Source organism: Nothobranchius furzeri, chromosome 14 (genome assembly GCF_043380555.1).
Source record: "Nothobranchius furzeri strain GRZ-AD chromosome 14, NfurGRZ-RIMD1, whole genome shotgun sequence".
In the NCBI taxonomy this organism is placed as follows: Eukaryota; Metazoa; Chordata; class Actinopteri; order Cyprinodontiformes; family Nothobranchiidae; genus Nothobranchius; species Nothobranchius furzeri.
In genome coordinates, this window is record NC_091754.1 from 25,780,454 (window position 1) to 25,803,017 (window position 22,564).

The window sequence follows — 22,564 nt, forward strand, 5'->3', positions numbered from 1 at the left end:
CACACCTGTGCAGAGGCTCCCATTGATAATCTGACCAAGTGATGGGCCAAGACACGGAAAGGCAGCCTTCCAATTGTATACATTGTATGCAAATGTATTTGTTATTTTTTTAAATCAAATTGTTCTCTTAAGTGTTGGTGCTGCTGTAACAAGTGAATTTCCCTACTGTGGGATTGTTCTATTCTATTCTATTCCATTCTATTCTATTCTATTCTATTCTATTCAGATATATCAGCTGAAATTTGGCATCATTCAGTGTGGTGTGTGGTATTTTTTTCAATCGAATTAAAGAGGAAATAAAAGTGACAGGCCTAAAAACTATTCCTGGTAGATATAATAGCGACTAATGAAAAATCCTCCTCCTACTCCTGCGCAACAGATGGCGGTAAATGCATCCCTGCAGCTGCCTGCTCTCCACCAATCCCAGGAGAAGTAGGTTGTGGGCACGACTCACGTCACTGCTATGGTTACGTCACACCAGTGTTGTCCAATCAGACGCCGCTGTAGCGAGACGCCGCCAAGATCAGATTGTGAGAGGCACTGCTGAAAGCGACAGGCTAGCAGAGAGCCGTGGAAAGGCTAGCTGACGGTGTGCTAACGTGAAGTGCTCTGGTAAGATGCATCCACTGTAGGGTGGCTTCCCACCCGGCGCAGACCAGAGCTCATATACAAGTGTTTAAACGGCCTTTATGTCTTGGTCGACATGAAAAAGTGTTGATATCACACGAAGCTAACAATGGTAAACTTTCTCGATGACAGCTGGTAGTTAGCTTGCTGGCTAGCTAGTGGGCTAACAAAGCGCTGGAGGTTGCGATTTCTCATTGATATCGAGTTAGCTCGTAGCTTTGATAACCAGTTGCTAACTAGCGAAGTGTTGATCATCGATCTACTTAACGATCTTGTCATGGTTTCTATTACCACGGTTATAACTTACTAAACAGAATATGCAACAGGACTTGTTTAAATAGTCCGCAGACATGAAGTTTGAAATATGTAACTCATCTGAATGTAGAAAGAGCTTTCACTTTCTTTTACTGTAACGAATTAAAATAAACAAATTTTATTTGTTTAAGCCACATATTCATTTAAATAAAAATTTAAAGCGTGATTAATTGGCTTGAAACATTTCAATGAAGTTTTTAACTTTTTCAAAAGTGTACTTTTTGCACAAAAAGCTAAAATATCGATTAATTAGATTTGTTTTGTTCTGATTTACTAGGTTGTTGTGACCAAGAGGCCCATGAATGAGATCAAAACTACTGAGAACGTTTAAGAGAATGTGATCAGTTGTAGCAGATAATTGCGGAATCCCAAAATATAAAATTACTTTACATTTGTATAACTTGTTTATTTCCGATTAACATTATATATTAAATTTGCTATTTCAACTGATTCCTTTTGCAGGCCCAGGTCCCTGAATTAATGGTGTCAATATAGTTTTTTATTCACTTCTTTGACTTAATTACTTTAATATGAACTCCTTTTAGAAGAAATGTAGATCAAATCTATGGGCTTGATCCACACATTATGTTGTATGTTTATTAAATTGAAATGTAGTACCTGTTAACATACTGTTGTTTATTTACCATAATATGCAGTTTTAAAATGTTAGGTTTAATTTAACTTGAAAACTGGTTAGTGCATTATATTCATGACAAAAATGTTGTACAGCTCATTTTGCTTGCTTTTGTGATCAGTTTCTCTGATGAGATGAATGATGTTTAATGGTTAGTCAGCTGCCAGACTCGACCAACAGGCAAATCCTGGTATCAGTTTTTGACATAGCGACAAAAAACTGACCTGAGGAAAAACAACTCTTTAATCATATGCTTAAGTTCTTTAAAGGAATAACTTTGATTTATGAATAAAATAGTTTTAAAAGTACATTAGGATTGCTGAGTTTGTTTCCTGTTTGGATGGGATTTAGACCTCCTCTTCCTCCATTCTCTAATGCCAACAACAACAGCCGTCGAAGAGACAAGAGAGTGCACTCGTAAGTGCACGGATTCGCAATTTAAACCCCTCTAATCGTGCAAAACGCGCAGTGCTTTTTTCCAATATCAGTTCTTACTTAAAGAAGGCTATAATCTGCAGCTCGGACCAGAAATCTCTGAATTTTCTGCCAATCGTGTGAAAACGTGCATAAGCTAACTAGCAAGCTAAGGAGCAGCAGGCTGTTAGCAGTAACGGTTAGCCGGCTGTAGTCAACAAAAGATTGTTCATTATTACTGACATGTGGTGTGAAACCTGCTTCTGTGGTGGACTGATTTACTATCTGTAACTATATTTTAATCTCCGTGGAGAAAAATCAACAGTTTCGTCAAAGTTGGCACGTTTTCGTGACCTGTAGCAGAAGTTGGACGATGCCTCTCCTCCGGACGTGATCGGTACCTGAAGTAGGCCTTGTGCACACATAGCTTGGTAAAAGTTGTGGGCATCAAGTGAGGGTTGACTGTGCTTTTTTGTGTTTACATCTAAAGGCTAATGACGCAGCGGTTTGTACAATTAGCTGTAATTTCCGCCAGGTTTGTTTTGCTAACTGAGGAAAAAGTGGAGTAAACATGATGATGGAATTAGCTTAGTGTAGTGTGCTGTGCTCATAGCCAACCATTGAAATGGGCCTGGGTTCATAAATGAGTGCAAAAGCTCATTCAAATCCATCTGTGCCGTGGGGATTTATAGGAAAATGTTATAAATAAGTGAAGCTTGAAACTTTTGCTCACAGCTTTCATTTCTTCTGCAGGGGTCTGAACACTTGAGTGACAGAAGGAACAATTTTTTAATCTGAACTAAACTCCTTCAGGTCCTTTGGGATCATGGCTAAAGATGTGAGTAATTTCCCTCAATATTTTCATCCATATGCACATTATATCTTGTAGCCAGATGAGATGGTTCTTGTTGTTTTAGCATACCTATTATTCTAAACCATCATTAATGTTTGACAATAAACCCAAATTGCAAAATGATCCAATTACCCATTTGGTGTAATTTAAGGAGATATGCACACTTAAGCATCCATTATTGCATCACTACTATCTTATATTATTTTTAATATTCTATATTTGCAGCATAATGAGTTTTGTCTTTTACAGGCTGGTTTGATTGAAACAAATGGAGAGCTGAAGGTTTTCATCGATCAGAATCTGAGCCCTAGCAAAGGTATAACTGAACCATCTTTTGACTTTGTTTTTGTTATTTTCTCCCAGTTTACACAATCTATTTGCACTGACCACCAATCCTGCAAAAATATCGGTAGAACCGATTAAAAGTGAACTATGGGGCTTTGAAGTTTCAACCAGGAGTTTTCCTCATTACCGATGTTCTTGTGTCTTCTCTCAGGTGTCCTGTCCTTGGTTACTGTCCAGCCTACAGCTGTCCCCGGGGCCAAGCAGCTACTACCCAAAACCCTTGGGCCGTCTAACGTTAATGTTGCCACACACATGCAACATTTGCCACACATGGTGAGTGCGTGTGCTCTGTCTGACACTTTTCCAGAACGGTTACATATGTCCTGCATGCTGCTTTTGTCCACACCTCCTTGCTGTTGTGTAAGCCCCCTCCCATTACTGCTGGGAGGTGGAGGCACTTGATCCTAAGCTTATCAACTCTACAGTCAGCAGGATTACACCCATCATCTCATTATGTAGAAGAAATGTATACACAACGGAAATCAGCTTACAGATCACCTGTCTCCTACATCAGATTATTATTAATTTGGGACAAATTGTTGCTTTGATCATTCATCAGATGTATTTGCACGCACGTTATTGTCTTACTGTCTCATCCTCTGCTCTCTTTAGGTTATTGGAACCCCTCAGAGGCCAACAGTATCAAATACTATTTTAGTAAACAGTCCACACACACCAAGTTCTCAGTTCCTCACTCAGAGTCAACCCGCTGATGCTTCTCCTTGGTCATCAGGGTAAGACCTCGAATAGTTCAGTCGTTTTTATTTCTTTTACTTTACACAAGTTTTAGAAGCAAACTATGTGTAACTTGTTCTGTAAACAGAAAACGGGGTAAGAAGGGGGAGAAGAATGGGAAAGGCTTGAGGCATTTCTCCATGAAAGTGTGTGAGAAGGTGCAGAAGAAGGGAGTGACCACCTACAATGAGGTGGCAGACGAGCTGGTGGCAGAATTCAGTTCTTCAGACAACCACATGTCGCCGAATGACTCGGTGAGCGCTGCAGCTTTTATTTTACACACAAAACTCAGAGACGTTTTTTTTTTTTTAACGCTGACCCACGTGTTTTCCATCCCAGCACGTATACGACCAGAAGAACATTCGGCGGCGTGTTTACGATGCGCTGAACGTGCTCATGGCCATGAACATCATCTCGAAAGAGAAGAAAGAAATCAAGTGGATCGGCTTGCCCACTAACTCGGCTCAGGAGTGCCAAAATTTAGAGGTGGAGATTCAAATCAAAGGCTTTTGTCTTCTTTTTACGTAACAAGCCGTTCTGAACAACTATCTCCGTCATGCCTCCAGGTGGAGAGACAACGGCGACTGGAGAGGATTAAGCAGAAACAGTCACAGCTTCAGGAGCTCATACTTCAGGTGGGAATGGCGATAGAGCTTCACCAACACCTCAGCGATTAAAGATGCATTTGTCTGATTAAATGTTTTATATTTTACAGCAAATAGCCTTTAAGAACCTCGTTCAGAGGAACCGACAGACAGAGCAGCAAGCAAACAGGCCCCCGCCTCCTAACTCCATCATCCACCTTCCCTTCATAATAGTCAACACTAGCAAGAAGACGGTGATCGACTGCAGCATCTCTAATGACAAGTACGTGATCATCTGCGTACATTCGAACTGGAGAATTTTAGCCCCAATTTATTGTGCGTCTTTTTTTCTCCGTCTCCAGGTTCGAGTATTTGTTCAATTTCGACAGCATGTTTGAGATCCACGATGACATCGAGGTGCTGAAGCGCATGGGCATGGCCTGTGGTCTGGAGGTGGGGAAGTGTTCAGCAGAGGACCTGAAGGTGGCACGCAGCCTGGTGCCCAAAGCTCTGGAGCCTTACGTTATCGGTTCGTACGTCATGGTGTAAACGGCCAGGGTTTTTGTTGATGCTTCAGGACAACGTTGAGATGTTGTCTCTTTTAGAGCCTGATATGTGTTTAGGGACCTCCTCCCCTCAGTAATCCTGGGGTAAAGGAGCTTTTTCTGGTTGCAGGAAGCCCTCCCTCTGTCCCGAAGCTGCAGTAATAGTTAGGAAAGGTCTAAACATGTCAAGCAGCATGTTGCAGGTTCTGACACGTACAGTGAAGCGTCTGTGTTCACTCAGGAACGATTGGACGTCTACATTAAATATGGTTCCTTCTCACAGAGATGGCGAAAGGTCCCATCAGTAACGTGTACATCACAGGAGGATCCTCAGCCAACGGCGCTCGTTACACTGCCAGCAGGTAGGAAGTCGTACCTAAGATGGGAACGTTTCCCGTTTCAACCTGGTCCCTTTTTAACCCGGTTTCTCCGTTTCTAGTGACGGCTGCACCGACGGCACCATGGCGTCCAGCTCCAACGACTCTCACTACAGCGGCTCTCGCGTGGAGACCCCGGTGTCTTACATGGGGGACGACGATGATGAGGATGAATACGAGGAGAACGACGATGAAGACTAACCGCGCTACATGTCCCCACTCCAACAAGCACAGTCCTCCAAACAGCAGTCACAGCGGCGATCTGGTCCCTTTTAGTGTGTGTGTGCTTCCTTCCCAAGCCCCCCCCCGTCCACGCTCGTGTTTCTGTCTGGTCTTCTCAGGGGTGTAGATGAATTCTGAAAGAACAGAGGAGTTGTTTGTTTATATTTTCCTGTTTATTTGTTGTTTCCACCCCCCCGCTGACTCACATGCTCCTGCACCACACCTACGATCTGCGGGAACCGTCGTCTGTGATCCTTTTTCAACAAGCCATCCCACTCTCCGCTCTCTGTAAAAGCTGTTGCTGTTGGAGAATGTAAAGTGTATTTGTTTGAATAGTTATTATTTTACTGTCACGATGGATATTATGATCAAAATGTTCCGTTAATGTCTGCTGTGTTAGCGCGCCGTGGATCCTGATGGCTGTTGGGGCGGTTTGAAATAGTTTCTTATTCCCATTGCGTTGGGTTGGCTTCCGTATGTTTCGTAGGCAGCTGCTTTCTGATCTTGTTAGTATGTTTTTTTTTTTTTTTTTGTATTCTGGAGTTGAGAAGCTGTCCCATCACCACCCTGTTGACGCCTTTGGTAGTGTTTACAAATAAACGGCTGAAGCGAGGTAAAGCTCCTAGGTAATTCAGCTTTGTTAATTACATATAAATCCTACCACCATTGTAGCTCATAGTGTCCTTTAGAGGCCAGTGGTGAAGATAGACCATCGCGATTTATTGACGTAACAAAAATGTGTGGTTGTATAGGTCTTTGTGTAATCCCTTCAAAGATCGCCCTTTTAAAACTGAGACACATGTACTGACTCTTCCAAATACTTTTTCTGTAATCTAATATAAGTTTGCAAATTAAAAATATAGATTGTTTTAATAAGTCTGTATTTACGGTTTGTGTACATCATCATCAGCAGGTCATGAAGGACTAGTCTCATCTTTGGACAAGTTATTATAAAGTCGTGTGAATGAGAAGAGCTTCCACCCATTTTTCATATTTAAAGATGTGGTTCACTGAAAACCTAATCTGTCACTTTGAGATTTTCATACAGGCTGAACATTAAAACAGTCTCCTAGAAAATAGATGGTGAAGTGCTAGGATTTGAAGATCCTCACATCTATGGCCTCACCCATCTTGGCGCCCACAGGAAGGCTGTTTTTTCTTTTTTTTGCAGCGAGGAGAGCGGAGAGTGGCCAAGGCTCAGTACTCGCACTTCCACACTTGCACCCTTCAAATGTGTGATCCCAGCCAGGGGTGGGAGTGTTTAGGGTGTCCCGATTTTCAAGTGCAGAATGATGCACACTTCACTGAAGTCTGCTTCGATGCTGACTTGGGTGAAGGGTATTTACCCATAATCCATTGCTGCGGGAGAAAAGGCTCAAGTGCCTTTTCTGAAAAAATGCATTTTCAAATAAAAGTAGTTAATTTTAGGACGTTTAACTGATGCTCTGAATGTTCAAGACAAATCGGTAATGAATGTAAATTTATTTCAAAGAATTGTTTGTTTAAAGTTATTAAAGTTTTTTTTTATTTGCACAGCGACCTGCATCCCGGCATGCTTTGCAGTCGATGACGCAACGCTCCCTGTCCCAATTCGGCAGTTATTTGCTTGTGTACCAGTCAAACCCTACTGCACACTTCCTCCAATTGCACTTGACAGAAGACTGTAGGGCGCAGTGCGAGTATTGGGATTAGGCTAGTGTCTTGGTGATGGTGACTTTGCAACATGGCTGAACACTTTCGCTAATCAGAAGCGAGGTGTGTGCATATCATTAATAATAAGTAATCTTGCTGTTTTCTGCACCAGCAAACTTCTGCATCTCAGAACAGGATCATCATAGCTTTATTTTTTTAATGACTTTTTAATAAACCACACCATTATCTGTTTTTAGGTGGAGCATAGTTCACTCTTCTGAAGATCCAAATAAGTAAATAGTACATTTTATTATGTAATATTTCAGATTTTTATTCACCAAGAATGTTTCTGAAGAGCCTAAGCTATTTGGCTAATTCTGCATCAATCACATTTTAACTCAAGATCTGTAGAATGAACAAAGTTAAAGACATTTTTGCACAAATTTAAACAATTCCAGGGGTTTTAGCAGGTCACCTCCAGGTTAGTTTTAAACATCAGCAGAAAGCTCCTTCTGATTTTATAAGTGACTATCACTGCTCTGAGATGTGCTTGCACACTTTGTCTGGGGCATGGAGGTGTTAATGGATTACTGAAAGGTGTTGACTCAGGTGTGTGTGTGATACGATCCTCAAAGTGTGCTCCAGTCTAGTTCAGACACCAGTCCTGAGTTCCAGTTTCCTCCTTCCCTCCTTTCTGATCTGCTTTTTGTTTTCTAACGCTTGACTTGTCCTTCACCCTGCTCATACAAAAGCAGCGTTTATCATCCTCGACTGACGTCCCCCTGCGATGTCTCTCCTCTCTGTCGCCTAACGTTCACCCACCGTCAACATGGACATCGGAGGACTGACCACTGTGGTGGCAAACTCTGCGTACATCAACGCTCGTGGAAGCATCGATGGCTCGAACCCAGCAGCCGCTCGGGATAAGAAGTACCATTCTCGCCTCAAGCTACCCCACATCACCGTGTGTGAGGGTCTGAGGGACACCCTAGACTTGGCCTTTGACTCCGTCTGTGTCCAACAGCCCATCGGCAAACGCCTTTTTAGAGAATTTTTGGAGGCAAATCAAGAATATCATGGTGCTTGTCGTCTGTGGAAAGACATTGAGGAGTATGACCTCGTGGAGGACTCTGAAAGGGCAAAGAAGGCCTCTAAGATCGTTCAGCGGTACATGGACCCATCGGCGAAACACTTCTGTCCATACTTGCTGGAGGACCTCACGTCCAAGGTGAAGGAAAACCTGGAGTCCGTAGGGGATGACCTGTTTGCTGCAGCTTTGGATAAAACCCTGGAGTACCTGCGAGAGGCTCCGTTCACGTTCTACCTGGAGAGCATGTACCTGAAGAGGTTCCTGCAGTGGAAGTGGCTGGAGATGCAGCCCATGGATGCAGACTGGTTCCTGGACTTCCGTGTGCTGGGGAAAGGTGGGTTTGGAGAGGTGTCTGCTTGTCAGATGAAAGCCACTGGAAAACTTTATGCCTGTAAGAAACTCAACAAGAAGAGGCTGAAGAAGAGGAAGGGCTATGAGGTGAAGATACTTTTTGATTTACAGTCATTGCAGAAGTGCTCTGAAAACCTTTTTAAAATGTAGATTGTGCAACAGGAAGTATATTTTGTATCCTTGCAAGCTATTCCAAGCAGTTTCTTGTTTTATTACCTGTTGATTTGAATAATTAAAAATGCATTTAGTAGTTTTTGTGCATTAGAGAAAGTGCGGCTTAATCACCTTTGTCCCTGCAGAATTAAACACTGAGACAGGGATAGAGTGATTACTGGGAGCTTTGCTGAAAAGCTCTTCTGAAGGAAACTCCTTGGCACGGTTGCATCTTGCCCTTGACATGTCCAAGGTCATTTGTTCACCCCCTTTCTAAAATGGCAATGGATCTGACCTCTAACCCTCATGGACAAAACTCCCTTTTAGTTTTAATTCCACAAGTCGCTGATGATGCAGAATGTCTTTTCCTGCTTTTTTCCTGCAGGGGGCGATGGTGGAGAAGCAGATTCTTGAAAGAGTCCACAGTCGCTTCATTGTGTCTCTGGCGTATGCTTTCCAGACAAAGGAAGAGCTGTGTCTGGTCATGACAATCATGAACGGAGGAGATCTCAAGTACGAATGAACAACCTATAAACAAACTTTTCTTCTTTATTCTCATTTTGTTTTATTGAAGTTTTTTTTAGATATTTAAAAAAATAATAATTTTAAGCATACCGTTACACATCCTGGTAGTAAAGTGTTTTTTAATGACATTGGGGGACAGATTGGCATTTTGCACGTTGTTTATAAAACTTGAACAGATGCAGAAAACTGGATAAAAGTTATGCATGTTTGAAGGAGAAAGCTTGTGTAGTATTTACTAAAAATTTACATAAAATGTGTAAATCTGGAGTCAGATTATGTTAATTTGGCTGCAGAGGAATTTTCACAAACACAAAATAAGCTTTCATCTTTGTAGATGACCTTAACAGTAACCCCAAAGAAGCAGGAGGAAAAAACAGGTTTAAAGTGACAGTGTGTATTTCCCCTGGCGATAGGGGGCAGTACATACGTAAATCATTGCAAGCAAGCGGTATTTTTGTGTTTGAATAAGACATTACCAATGGAAGGTCATTAGGGTCAAAACTCCCTGGGAGTGCAACCTCCAGCAAAAGGAAAAGCACATCAGACTCCCTTTCATCACTGGCAGTGAGTGAAGAGGTAAAACAACAATGTTTATGAATGATGAAAGTTTTGTAACCGTTTGTTAAAAATCAGTATCTGTGTTTTGTCCTCACAGGCTCACGTAGAAGGGAACATTGCGACTAATATGGCATCGCTCAGAGACTTAAGCCTATTTCACAGTGAAAGCATCAGCGGTGCGGAATGGCAGCAGAACGTCAGTGCTGCAAATAGAACCCATTATAGTCTATGGAGTGTTTCAAACCAGCCGCGACGCAGCCGTTTTCAGATGCGTCCCTGAAGATGCACGCTGCGCAGCTAAAGATAGGATCGAGTTCTGTCTTTGCCCCGAGCCGCTTCTGGGACACGTCAGTTTCAGCAGTTAACATAGGGCTAGACAGGAAATCACAAAAGGCTTCAGTGTAAAAGTTCCAGTAATTTTCTAAATAAAAAAACTGCAGCAATGCAATTTCATATATATGAAGCTTACGTGTGACCCAATGGCTTATTTACTCACAGTATCGTTCATGAAGTGCAGCAGTGTTTTTTTTTCATGGCTTTAATTCTGGCAGTGGAGAGGAACAACATCTTATGTGACATCAAACAAGAAATCAAATGTGATTTCCTTTTTTTTTTGGTCTAATGGGGGATTGCATGATCAAACCATGACCTTTAAATCTCAAGGGATCTTGCGAGTCAAGCGAGGAGGATGGTGGAAGAGTCGAGGGAATTTTGTGGTCTCGTGAGTCCAGCGAGGAAGTTGTTCCACAGCCAAGACTCTCCTGATGTGAAATGGACTGCATTGAAGCTCGAGGGTTAAACGTTCCGCGCCGCTTGATGCTTCCACTGCACCCTACGATCTTCTGTGAAATGCACTTGGAGGAATTGTGCTGTAAGGCATCAAGTGCGCGGTACACAAGTGTGCAAATTGCCGAACTGGGGCAGGGAGCACTGCGTCATCAACCGCAACGCATGCCGGCATGCTGGTTGCTGTGCAACCTAAAAAAACCGAAACCTTTATTAACAATTTTCAAATGAACAACCAAATAATTCTTTGAAATAAATTTACATTTGTTGTTGCTTTGTCCAAAACATTCCAGCATCAATTAATTGTACTAAAATGAGCTACTTTCATTTGAAAATAGATATTTTCAGAAAATGCCCTTGAGCCTTTTCTCCTACAGCAATGAATTGTGGGTAAATACACTTCAGCTAAGTCAGCATCGATGCGAACTTGGGTGAAGTGTGGTTCAAGGGTGCAAAAGAGGCGTGATCAACTTTAGCACTTGAGAATCGGGACACCCTATGCACTCGCACCCCGGGTCGGGATCGTGTAGTTGAAGGGCACAAGTGTGGAAGTGCGAGTACTGGGATTGGGCCGCTCTCCGCTCCCACGTATTTTAGACTCGATTTTTATGGTTATGTGTTATGAGGTTTTTGGGCGTCATTTAGTTCTTTTTCAACAACATTTCAATGGATATTTCCCAAGATTAACAGTAAAAACCACACATGTCTCCTTAATTGAAACTTTAAAATGAAGAAACCTTACAGATGCAAATGGGATTAATAAACGACAGAGCCATGAAGTTCACATTTCTCTGTCTCTGCCAGGTATCACATCTACCTGGTGGATGAAAACAACCCAGGATTCGACGAGCCCAGAGCCTGCTTCTACATCGCACAGATCATCCAGGGCCTGGAGCATCTCCACCAGAACCGAATCATCTACCGAGATCTTAAACCAGAAAACGTGCTGCTTGATAATGATGGTATTCATTTAGATTAATCAAATTCAAGAATAGAGAAAGGAAATCTGATTAATGACACAAAATATTGATTAACACAGGGAATGTGCGTATCTCTGATTTGGGTCTTGCTGTGGAGCTAAAAGAAGGTAAAACGATGACGAAAGGCTATGCTGGAACTCCAGGTTAGTGTCATGAGTAAAAATCAAGCAGTTTTTGAGTTTGTTTCGCAGGTTTTACAGTAAAATGTTGGTTTCCTGCAGGCTATATGGCCCCAGAGATGCTGAAAGGAGAAAAATACGACACCTCAGTGGACTACTTTACCTTAGGGGTGACCTTGTATGAGTTCATTGCTGCTAAAAACCCCTTCAGAAACAGGGGGGAGAAGGTGAGTTCCTGAATGGAGGGTGAGGAGGTCGTGTGGAATAAACAAGCTGACGGAGGGGGGGTTGTCTTCTGCTCAGGTCGAACGTGAAGAGATGAAGGAACGCATCATGACTCGTGAGATAACATACCCAGATGGTTTTAGTGAGGAAGCCAAGTCCCTGTGTGACGGGCTCTTGGCCAAAGAGGTCAATCAGAGGATGGGTTTGAAGAATGGATGCTGTGATGAAATCAGAGCACATCCTTTTTTTAAGAGCATTAACTGGAGGAAACTGAATGCAGGTATTTAAAGAAAACCTTTTATCTTCCAGAAACTTTCTAAACGTTCATCTAACTCTTACCTTTCACCCCTTCAGGTATTCTCCCCCCTCCTTTTGTGCCCGACCCTAAAGTGGTTTATGCCAAAAGTCTGGATGACGTTGGGGCTTTCTCCTCGGTGAGGGGCGTCGCCCTGGAGGATCTTGATAAATCCTTTTTTGACGAGTTTTCCACGGGGAACATCTCCATCCCGTGGCAGGAGGAAATGATTGAGATGGGCATTTATGGAGAGCTCAACCTTTGGGGCCCTGAAGGAACCATCCCAAACGATCTCCGCAGGGAGTCCATCCTAGAGCAGCCAAAGTCTTCTACGTGCTGCATAAACTGAACCAATATGGACTTTTAATTAGCTAGAATATGCATCTTTCAAACTCCTCAGGAAGGACTCAAAGTTACTTCTGAACTTTCAGATCACAGATTAAAATCATTCTGGGACCTTCATTTCTGCAGGCAAGAAGAAGAAAATGAAGGATTTTAAACTTTGTCACAAACGTAAACATTCACATCGTTAAATTTATGTCTTTTGTGTTCCTTCGTTCCTTTTTCTTCAGTGTCAACCTGCCCACCAATCACTTATTTTTAGGAAGAATCTAATTCTTTAAGAGCTTTTAAAAACAAGCAGCTGTAGTGATCATCTGGTGCTGTTGAACATCTTTGTTTCTGTTGCACTTTTCTGCTTCATAGATAACAAGTTATTTAATGTAAAGTGGTTTTTATTATTATAAAAACTTGTTACCAAATAGGTAAGATTCAAACAAATGCGATGTTTCAGTAAAGTGAATTATTCCTGAAGGTTTTGACTTTTTTAACATTTTATTTAGGAATAATCAAGAGGAGCATCCATGAACAGATTTCATCTGTACATTCTGAGACGACAATAAACAAAAGGTTACAGCATCTCATTTCTTACAAATCTCAAACTAAAGATGGATAATTCAAACGAAGCAAACATTTAGCAATGTTTTGTTGAATGAATTCGCTTTTTCATGAGGAGAATTGTATCAGGACGTGCTTTTTTTTCTGGAAAAACAATGTTTTATGGCACCATCCAGGAATGTCCTGCCAGTTCACACAGACCTACGGGTGCACAGACCCCACCCTTATGACCTGTTTTACAAGATAGAAATAAAAAGTGTATTCTGTTCAGATAATTCCATCAAGATTTATGATGATTTGCTTGTTTTTATTTACTTTCACAGACAGTTAAACCCCAGCAGAGATCACATATCAGATATTTCAGATATTTATTGAAACTAAGGAGAGGAAATCAAACATTCCTTTTAGAAAAAGGTGCAAAACTTTGTCTCAGGAAGTTCACGACCCTGGATCACTCCTTTGCTGTTGCCTTGTATATCCTCACATCCTGCTGTGGGAGTTCAGTGAGCAGCGTGGTGTTAAAGCTGCTGTTAAAGTGCTCTATAAACCTCAGATCTGATGGGAATCGGATCTTGTTGGCCCATAGTAAGGTCGTCCCACTTCCCGTCCTGCAAAAGTGATGCATGGTCTTCAGCAGCTCCTCCAGGAAGTTGTGGTGGTAGACCACGTCAGCCGCGAGCACGTAGTCGTAACGGTAGGAGGGGTAGGGGAATAGACGGTCAAGGTCCTGACCCCAAGACAGGGCAGCCACCTGGGGGGTGTAGCGAGATCGGCCCTTGGTGTTCCGCCGAAGGTTAAAGGTCAGGTTAGTCAAAACGTCTGGCAAATCAGTAGCCATCACCCAAGCTCCTGTGTGAAACAGGAGATTACAAGGAAATTGTACATTCAATGTGTTTTTGTGTTATGTGATGTTGAAAGTGGTGCTGAAATGTAAGATCTGTTACACCAAGATCACAGTTACAATCCTTTAGCATCAGCCATCAGCCCACGGTGTCTTTCAGTAATTTGTAAATAAGAATATTTTAGCTTTTCCTCTTACTTGGACACACAAGAACCACAAAGACTGATCTGTAGGTGGTTTTATTCACAGATTGCTGTTATTTCAAGGGAAAATAAGTTAAGTAATTACAAAACAGTCTAATGTCTCAATCACGTTGGAAGGAATTTTACATTGAAACAGATTTTATTCTCAGCTGGCTGGAGGGGTTGTCAGTTTTTGTCCTTTAAAAATGGACTTAGTTACTTTTTACACTCTGTGAGCTAGTAGGGTTGCCAAGTTTGTGCCAAGCTGGCTCTGCAGTGCCGGCATTTGTAATTCGACACTGTGCGGCAAACCGCAGCAGTGATTTCTAAAGACAGCAGAAAGAGCGATCTGAAAGTTTCTTTTTGTACCTCTTAGAAGCCACGGCATGTTTTTGTTTAGAAATGAACTCGTGTGTTTAGAAAAGGAGCTGCCGTACACAAATTTGACCACAGGATGTCATTCTTATTTCATTATTGCATAATGCATCTTCAGCAGTCTGCATGAAAACCTCCACTGCTGGAAGGCGCTGAAGCACAGCAGAGAGGGACTGGGTTTGATTTTAAAACATGGGTTATTGACTTACACTGAATTGGACTACATTGCTTTGAATTGTTTTCATCCATCCATCCATTTGACTGCTTATCTGGGGTCGGCTCACGGGGGCAGATATCTAAGCAGGGAGGCCCAGACTTCCCTCTCTCCAGCTAACTGGGCCGGCTCCTCCAGGGAAAACCTAGGCGTTCCCTAGCCTGCTGAGAGGCATAGTCCCTCTAGCATGTCCTGGATCTTCCTTTAGGTCTCCTCCTAGTTCACCAGGGGCGTCCAGGAGGCATCCTAACTGGACTGTGTCTCTTCTGTATACACATGCAATGTACCCTCAATGTGTGTACTCACCAAGCAAACTGGCCACTATGGAGAGTAAACCAGTTCCCGCTCCCAGCTCCAGCACTGCTTTGTCCATTAGATTGATCTGCTGCTGGTTGTTCTCCAGGAACTGACTCAAAGCTACAGCCTTTACAGAAATTAAACGATCAGTTTTTTATTAGCTGCTGACTCTGCAATAATCATGACTGCGTACCCCGGGCCAGATCAGAGCACCGTACGTATCCATGGACTCGCGGATGCTGATGTCATGACCTGCAAAATGAAAAGACTCCGTTCCCAGAGCGTAGTAAACACTCGGCTCCCAGATGTTTCTCCTGCTCAGAGCCTCCTGTTGCATCATCGTGTGTTGGTCTGTTAAACCTTAGAGGCCAGATACATTAACGAAGCTGAGTCCATCAGAAATGGAAGCAAAAAACAGGCTCAATATTATCTGAGACGGGAGAATTTCAGGCTTACCCTCTTCTGTGGAACTATCCTCGATCTTCAGCTTTCCATCTGGGTTCCTATCATTATCCTCCTTTCTGTTTTCAGAATGCTTTTGTTGGAATGGTTGGCCAGCCGAGAACAATCCCTCCATGATGACTGTAGGAAGCTGGTACACTTCTGTTTCTGCTGCAGGCTGTCTACTGTGATTTTACGTTCGCAGAGGCAGCATCGTCTCTGACCCACCCCTGAGAGAGATACAACCGGACTCCTCCCTGAAGCTTCAACATCAGCTGTGGTCATTTGAAAGTTAAAGTCCCATAAGTCATCATCACACGCTCGTGAAAGTTATCTCCGCATTTGACCCATCCACGTGGGGAACGGTGAGCTGCAGCTGTGACCACGCTCAGGAACTATTTGGTGGTTTAACCCCCCCAATCCAACCCCTTAAAGCTGAGTGTCAAGCAGGGAGGTATTGGGTCCCATTGTTAAAGTCTTTGGTGTGGCCCCATTGGGATTTGAACCCGATCCTCCAGTCCCAGGGCAGACACTCCACCACTAGGCCACTGAGAAGGTAATGAACATGGCTTAATAACATTTATTATGCACTTACCATGAACAATTACTCCTGGGGCTATGATAAAAAAAGTAATATAAGATTTTGTTTGTTTTAAGTTTATTTTTGTTTAAATCTAAAAAAAAAAACTTTTTTTTCAGATTGCTTCTTGATCAGCCTCCAACAGAGTTATTCCAAATGCAACTATAACAGGGTTGTACAAACTTTTTAAGATGAAAGCCAAAGTTAAGTAAAAATTCCTTTCAGCCACAAAAATGTGATTTTTTTATTGTAAAAACACTAGAAAAACCTTGTTTTTAATATTTATTTATTGCTTAAAATAGACACCATATTTATAAAAAAGATCTCAAATATTTAAAAATTATTTATTTTATTTTATAAATTTTAATCTACATTAACAGCCTGGTGGAGAACCACCATTGTAGTAATACAATAAAACACTGCAGAAGATCACTCTGAGGGCCAGAAACGGACATGACTGAAGTAAAACCTGATGTTACAGCTGCCATCCTAAAGCAGCTCGTGCAGTCTTTTCTTTATTTTTTAAATAAACCTTACTGTGAAATAGTTCAGCTTGGAGCTGTTAGACAACAGCAACACACTTTGGTTTTACACTGACTAGCCGTTCCTGTTAGATGCAGTCTCTATTTTTCTAAACTGAGGCCTTTCAGGAAGTTGTTCGTTTACAACAAGTAAAAAAAACACTTATCACTAAGTTTATTATTATTATTATCATATGAGTCTGAGAGTGAACACTTTGTAGCTTTGATGAATAAACACACACACACACACACACACACACACACACACACACACACACACACACACACACACACACACACACACACACACACACACACACACACACACACACACACACACACACAGGAGCCAGCAAACGGCTATTCTTGCTACACGAATCTGGAAAATGTCTTGAACTGACAGATGGAAACCATAAACAGTGAGTCACTCCCATCTAAACAGCAACACCAATAATCAGTGCAGGTATTAGGGGGATTTCCATCATAATAATGCACCATGACCTCAACTAGACAAATCCACTTGCTTTGATTTTACTCATTAATCACTACTGATGAAATTCAGCAAACAAGCCTGCTTCGTAATGAGCACAGAAACAAACCTGTCTATAAATACGACTCTGATGTGTCGCTGCACAGTGAACAGAGAGAAGATGCACGTTTTAGTGTGATCTCTTGATGTAATTCCAGTAGAAATCCATTTTCCTGGTCGGAGATGGATGGAAAATCAAAAAAGGACCTTCACAGACGGCAGCTATAGCAAGAGAAAAGTCCTTGTCATGTGAATATTAATAATGGTGAACCAGGGCATGCTGGTGGTGGATGCATAGGTGGAGCAGTCAGCAAATACAACAGCAGGATAAAGACCTTAGTGTTTGTAATCCCCATGTCTGTGTGCAAAGGTCAGGAAAAGATAATGTACACTAGTGGAAAATGAGTTACACACACACACACACACACACACACACGCACACACACACACACACACACACACACGCGCACACACACACGCACACACACACACACACACACACACACACACACACACACACACACACACACACACACACACACACACACACACACACACACACACACACACACACACACACACACACACACACACACACACACGGGGGTGGAAAAGCAGGCTCATAGCAGCATCTTTCAGCAGCAAGAGTGTGTGAACCTATCACTAATCGGGTGTTAAGCTGCAGCCATTTAAAGGGTGTGTTATTTGATGCTTTAATGAAAGAACCCCACGTGTAATTAGCTCGCAGTGATGCAGACTGTTTAGATCCGAAAGGTGAATTTCAACAGCTGTGGCAAAGAATTTGAGCCTTGAAATGCACACATGTCACTCAGTTAATCGGCCGTTCCCTGATTCTGTTCTGAAATCCCTGGACCTTCTGGGTTTAGTGTGCAACAGAACACTCGCTGTACATGGGCCGGGATGAGCCGGGGGTTTATGCACATTGTCCTCTTCACAGAGGGATGCCTGTCTCATGGTTTCCTGGTAAATGGGTCACATCAACCCCGCCAGTGTCCAAGCGAACTACGTAACCTGATAGGGAGTTTAACATTCTGCAATAAATCATTAATTCATGAAGGTTTTTAACAAACGTTGTCTCTTTAAGTTATTATTAATCATATCATGTGAAGAGAAAGAAACATTCAAACATTCTTGTAATTATAAATGTTCATATTAAAGTACAAAGTCAGAGTTTTTCAGTTATCCTTTTATAATTATTTGGAGCTTACACTGTATGGTATGATGCTTTTGTCGAGTACGAGGACAGAAATGAGCAAAGAATCAATCAAAACCCACATAAAAACTCTGAAAAAAGAAGATTATAAGACAGTCTGGCCTCATGGAAGCAGACTATAACAAAATTAGTGGTCGAAAAATATTTTACACAATTCCACATCCATTTTTTAAGCTGCCGCTTCATAAAAAGTTGACAGAAAAACCTCCAGAAACAAATAAAACAACCACCAGCTGTCATTATTACAAGTCAAATGTTACTGAAATCTGATTGGAGCATATTACCATGTGACATAATTTCATATAACTAAACTCCACCCATTTTTACCGGTAAAGAAAGCAGAAAACAAACTTAAAACTGCTCTGCATCCCAAAATGAGTCTCGACTGACAGGACGGTTTTATTATTCATTCAGATGAAATCATCCGGGGTGTTTTATCAGATTATGGTTCCTGTTGTTTGACATATGGCAGGAAAACAGTTGAATAAACTTTAAATCAGGCTGAGAGGCAGCTTGTCACGGATTTCCCTGCACAAGTATCAAGAGGGAAGGAGCAGATGAAAGCCTGAGGTTCCCAGCAAGTGAAGTCATTAAACTTCCCATTTCCTGGAAAAGAAAAAAGGAGCAAGAATCAGTTTTATAAGATCAACGCATCAAACATCGTGAGAACACGGACGGATGCAATCAGGCTGCCATCATTGTTGCTAGAATAAAATACTGATAAGTACCCAACACCTCCACGCAGTCCTCCACTCCTGCTGTGTCGTTGGGTTCTCCTGGCAGCCAGTCATCATAGCTCCAGGGAGATCCGTCCATCCAGATGAACCGATGACTCTGGAAGATAATCAGATAGAAGACTCACTTTAAGTACTGTGCTGTTATTGCAGGAACAGAATGAAATAAAATTCCCAGCATCCCTTGAGGGAATCGTGCACATGCACTAAACACACACATCCAGTCGTAGTCCTCCCATCCAGGTGCGTGTGTAAGCTCCGTTTTCCTTTAGTATCAGACTCATCAAATGCATGTGGATGTTCTGGTTTGGGATGGAGGTCAAGTGACCTCCTGGAAACTGTTCCTGGCAGAACATCTACGGAAACAGGGAAAACAGGGATGAAGAATGAGATCATTGCATTACAAGTGTCTGCGGTGTGTTCCCTGCATGATCATACCTCAGCATCCCCATGAGTCTTTGCCTCTTTGAAGAATTGGTAACAAGTTCCTCCAGTGAACGTGCCAGTGCAATACCGCCCCCCTGTGGTGAAACACAAAATTACAAGAGCCTCCACCTCCAGTCTTTGAAAAATAAAATAAACGAAACAAACCCTAAACTGAATTTACCTGAGCTCGTGGCATTTCCTCTCATCAGAGCTTGCTGTTGTCCCACGTTAATCTGAAGACCTTTGTCCTCTGTTGGTGAATGATCTTCTCTGGAGGACATCTCCATCACGGTCTCTTTATCAGAGAAATAATTCACTAATTGTGGCACCTTCTGCGGTTCCATCACCATCATCTCAGGTTCACCTTCCTGGAAATCCTTTTTCTTCTCAACAAGATCCTCCTCTTCCTCATCATCATTCTCCGTGACTGGCTCATATTTTCCCTTCTCAGAGTCAAACAGAACTTCTGATTCCACCTTAAAATCAGCGTCAGTGTGGAGATCGATTTCTTTGTCTGGCTCTACTTCAACCTCTCCCTCCACAGGTTCTAGTTCTTGCTCTGCTTTAACTTGGTCATCCATCTTGACCTCTGGTTCTGCTTTGACCTCCATCTTCTCAGCCACAGCAGCTGGTTTCTCCTGCAGCTCTCTGGAGTTCAGATTGACTTGTGGTCCAGGATCCTTCACCACCACATGACCTTGCTCAGGTACCAGGTCTCCCAGGACAGGACTCTGGGCATCACCTCTAACAGCAGGTGGTTGATCCACATCTGGGGTCAACATCGGTTTCCCCAAGGCAACTGCAGACATAAAAGAAGACTTGTAGACACAGAAAACTTCAGATAGCCAATTACAAAGACACTGTTAGCTTGAATAAATGAAAATACAACAAACAACCACAGATTTGCGCAAAATAATATTTTAGCACTGATTTTAGCTGAAAGAGGATTAGTCTCTCAAGTTGTATCTTTATTTAATTTTACTTAAAGGGATAAAATGCAATATTTTCATATTTTTTAATCATTTTCGTGAGCCAGCATGGGCTATAATGACCCTTCATGGGGTTAATGAATCGTCACTCAGACCCCACTGCCCTCTGTGACCAGAAAGCCGCTATTGCTACTTCAGAGCTGCAGGTCGGTGCTTGTGAGGAGAGGAGCTGACATGGTGAAGCTACTACTAGTTTATCCGTTTAATTGTAGATCCACTAGGATAAATACAATAAAGTTTATCTCTCACCAAATAGAATATTTACTAAGAAATCACAATATAACTATAGACACATTACTCTGTCTTTGTGTGTGTGTGTGTGTGTGTGTGTGTGTGTGTGTGTGTGTGTGTGTGTGTGTGTGTGTGTGTGTGTGTGTGTGTGTGTGTGTGTGTGTGTGTGTGTGTGTGTGTGTGTGTGTGTGTGTGTGTGTGTGTGTGTGTGTGTGTGTGTGTGTGTGTGTGTGTGTGTGTGTGTGTGTGTGTGTGTGTGTGTGTGTGTGCCTGCTCTGTCTTCTCGATCCCCAGTGAGTCGTGGTGGATGGCTGCTTATACTGAGCCAGGATTCTCTGGAGGTTTCTTCCTGTTAAAAGGGAGTTTTCCTCTCCACTGTCGCTTTATGCTTGCTTAGTATGAGGATTGCTGCAAAGTCACTGACACTAGTCAGTGACTTGATGCAATTTGCTGGGTTTCTTATATAGGAAACATTATTTCTGATCGGCTTAATGAAATGACCTGAATTGGAATGTTTATTATGTGAAGTGCCTTGAGACAACTCTTGTCGTGATTTGGCGCTATATAAATAAACTTGAATTGAATTGAATTCCAGCACGTTTCAGATCGTGAACACACCAGGTGCTAAAAGCGAGCAAAACTGTCAAGTGTGCCTTTAAACACGAATTGTTCAGCGAGCTGTGTTAAAACTTAACAAAGGTGCCTAAATGAAGTCAGAGTGCCAAATATTAAACAATTACACAAATGTGATGATCGTTTAAGATAAATAACAACAGGTTTAGTACAAATGAACTCAAAAATCCACCCTTGGACAGACATTTTCTAGAAAGAAAGACAATAAAAAGCAGTTTTTAAACTAGTCAGAAATTAAGTCTGTTACCTGAGAGGCCCAGTGAGAATAACACCAGAGTCTTCATCCTAATCTCTAATCTATCATCCAGGGTGATGCCTGTTGCTTTCTCTCTGTTTTAACTGATTATGGTTGGTTTCTTTATATCCTCACTAAGTCATAAAGCATGACCGTCCCCTCCTCTTATCAAATGTGGTTTCCCCTCTTTTGTTTCCTTATGGAGGGGAAAAGTTCCTCGTCTCTTCGGGAGAAAATAAACTCCCGTCTGACTCAAGCAGCCTTCTTAAAACGGACAAAAGATGCAGACGTTTTCATTTTTCACTAGTTTTTCTTTTTGGATAGAAGACATTAATGCAACTTGATGGATGATTTTAATTATAGTTGAGGGTCTGACTTGAAGAGTTTTTAGACTCTAATCTGGACTTCAAACAGAAAATAAATAATTGACTTTCTTTCATTGATGATTTATTCTCAGGTGATCTCAGAGGAGGAAATGGAAAGAAAAATAAAAGTTCCCATCAACGTGATGAGCAGATTCAGTGAATTTAATGTGAACAAATAATTAGATTGTTTAGACTTTAGTTTGGTTTATGTTTAAGGAAATGACAAAATTCTGGTTGAGTAAAGATTTCTTATAACTAGTTAACAGGTTTGTTGTGAAGAGCACAGCTGTTTAAAGAAATGACCCTCCACTCACTTGAGCAGGTCTATCTCAGAGCATTTGTTAATGTAAAACATGTCAAGTGCTGCAATGTGTGTGTGTGTGTGTGTGTGACATGACATCAGTGTGTCCTGCTTGAATCAGAGCAGCTGCGGCTGCTGATTGTGAACAGGTGCTGCAGCTGAGATTTGTCTGGT

The 22,564-nt window shown here is 42.0% G+C and overlaps 4 protein-coding genes across 7 annotated transcripts; 2 read left to right on the plus strand and 2 right to left on the minus strand.

The window, feature by feature from the left end:
• Positions 1 to 384: 384 nt before the first annotated feature.
• Positions 385 to 5,842, plus strand: tfdp1a (transcription factor Dp-1, a). 4 transcript variants are annotated; one of them, XM_015966169.3, is made up of 12 exons: positions 385 to 612; positions 2,744 to 2,828; positions 3,093 to 3,159; positions 3,340 to 3,461; positions 3,801 to 3,922; positions 4,012 to 4,177; positions 4,263 to 4,409; positions 4,490 to 4,558; positions 4,639 to 4,790; positions 4,870 to 5,036; positions 5,336 to 5,414; positions 5,492 to 5,842. In XM_015966169.3, exons 2-12 carry the CDS (start codon positions 2,817 to 2,819, stop codon positions 5,628 to 5,630), a joined length of 1,242 nt encoding a protein of 413 aa, XP_015821655.1. In that variant the 5' UTR covers positions 385 to 612; positions 2,744 to 2,816; the 3' UTR covers positions 5,631 to 5,842. The 4 variants fall into 4 exon arrangements, with proteins under 4 accessions (XP_015821655.1, XP_015821654.1, XP_015821657.1 ...); XM_015966168.3 differs by lacking the exon at positions 385 to 612 and adding an exon at positions 1,869 to 1,993; XM_015966171.3 differs by lacking the exon at positions 385 to 612 and adding an exon at positions 2,275 to 2,396.
• A 2,020-nt stretch (positions 5,843 to 7,862) lies between these two features.
• On the plus strand, positions 7,863 to 12,997 carry LOC107389806 (rhodopsin kinase GRK1). Its single transcript, XM_015966166.3, has 7 exons — positions 7,863 to 8,811; positions 9,263 to 9,390; positions 11,551 to 11,708; positions 11,786 to 11,869; positions 11,948 to 12,072; positions 12,149 to 12,350; positions 12,425 to 12,997. Exons 1-7 carry the CDS (start codon positions 8,113 to 8,115, stop codon positions 12,712 to 12,714), a joined length of 1,686 nt encoding a protein of 561 aa, XP_015821652.1. The 5' UTR covers positions 7,863 to 8,112; the 3' UTR covers positions 12,715 to 12,997.
• A 183-nt stretch (positions 12,998 to 13,180) lies between these two features.
• mettl21cb (methyltransferase 21C, AARS1 lysine b) lies at positions 13,181 to 16,370 on the minus strand. The gene is made up of 4 exons (XM_015966167.3): positions 15,628 to 16,370; positions 15,365 to 15,531; positions 15,181 to 15,298; positions 13,181 to 14,111 (listed from the first exon to the last, which is right to left on the minus strand). Exons 1-4 carry the CDS (start codon positions 15,746 to 15,748, stop codon positions 13,714 to 13,716), a joined length of 804 nt encoding a protein of 267 aa, XP_015821653.1. The 5' UTR covers positions 15,749 to 16,370; the 3' UTR covers positions 13,181 to 13,713.
• A 2,063-nt stretch (positions 16,371 to 18,433) lies between these two features.
• Positions 18,434 to 21,890, minus strand: si:ch211-160b11.4 (uncharacterized). The gene is made up of 6 exons (XM_015966165.2): positions 21,737 to 21,890; positions 19,818 to 20,435; positions 19,649 to 19,731; positions 19,429 to 19,566; positions 19,205 to 19,310; positions 18,434 to 19,082 (listed from the first exon to the last, which is right to left on the minus strand). The coding sequence occupies exons 1-6, from the start codon at positions 21,771 to 21,773 to the stop codon at positions 18,973 to 18,975; spliced, it is 1,092 nt and encodes a 363-aa protein (XP_015821651.1). The 5' UTR covers positions 21,774 to 21,890; the 3' UTR covers positions 18,434 to 18,972.
• Between the last annotated feature and the right edge of the window lie 674 nt (positions 21,891 to 22,564).

What these genes read in the sequence shown, in the direction of transcription:
- tfdp1a (XM_015966169.3), top strand. An exon ending in ACATGTCGCCGAATGACTCG is followed by an intron (nt 4,178 to 4,262) that starts GTGAGCGCTGCA and finishes TTTCCATCCCAG; the next exon opens with CACGTATACGACCAGAAGAA. An exon ending in TCTGGAGCCTTACGTTATCG is followed by an intron (nt 5,037 to 5,335) that starts GTTCGTACGTCA and finishes TCCTTCTCACAG; the next exon opens with AGATGGCGAAAGGTCCCATC.
- mettl21cb (XM_015966167.3), bottom strand. Translation starts at nt 15,748, where the DNA reads ATGGAGGGATTGTTCTCGGCTGGCCAACCATTCCAACAAAAGCATTCT. An exon ending in GTGCTCTGATCTGGCCCGGG is followed by an intron (nt 15,299 to 15,364) that starts GTACGCAGTCAT and finishes ATTTCTGTAAAG; the next exon opens with GCTGTAGCTTTGAGTCAGTT. An exon ending in CATAGTGGCCAGTTTGCTTG is followed by an intron (nt 14,112 to 15,180) that starts GTGAGTACACAC and finishes TGTTTCACACAG; the next exon opens with GAGCTTGGGTGATGGCTACT.
- si:ch211-160b11.4 (XM_015966165.2), bottom strand. Translation starts at nt 21,773, where the DNA reads ATGAAGACTCTGGTGTTATTCTCACTGGGCCTCTCAG. An exon ending in AGACTCATGGGGATGCTGAG is followed by an intron (nt 19,567 to 19,648) that starts GTATGATCATGC and finishes CTGTTTCCGTAG; the next exon opens with ATGTTCTGCCAGGAACAGTT. An exon ending in GGACTGCGTGGAGGTGTTGG is followed by an intron (nt 19,083 to 19,204) that starts GTACTTATCAGT and finishes TTTCTTTTCCAG; the next exon opens with GAAATGGGAAGTTTAATGAC.
- LOC107389806 (XM_015966166.3), top strand. Translation starts at nt 8,113, where the DNA reads ATGGACATCGGAGGACTGACCACTGTGGTGGCAAACTCTGCGTACATC. An exon ending in TCAGAAACAGGGGGGAGAAG is followed by an intron (nt 12,073 to 12,148) that starts GTGAGTTCCTGA and finishes TCTTCTGCTCAG; the next exon opens with GTCGAACGTGAAGAGATGAA. An exon ending in CTGGAGGAAACTGAATGCAG is followed by an intron (nt 12,351 to 12,424) that starts GTATTTAAAGAA and finishes TCACCCCTTCAG; the next exon opens with GTATTCTCCCCCCTCCTTTT.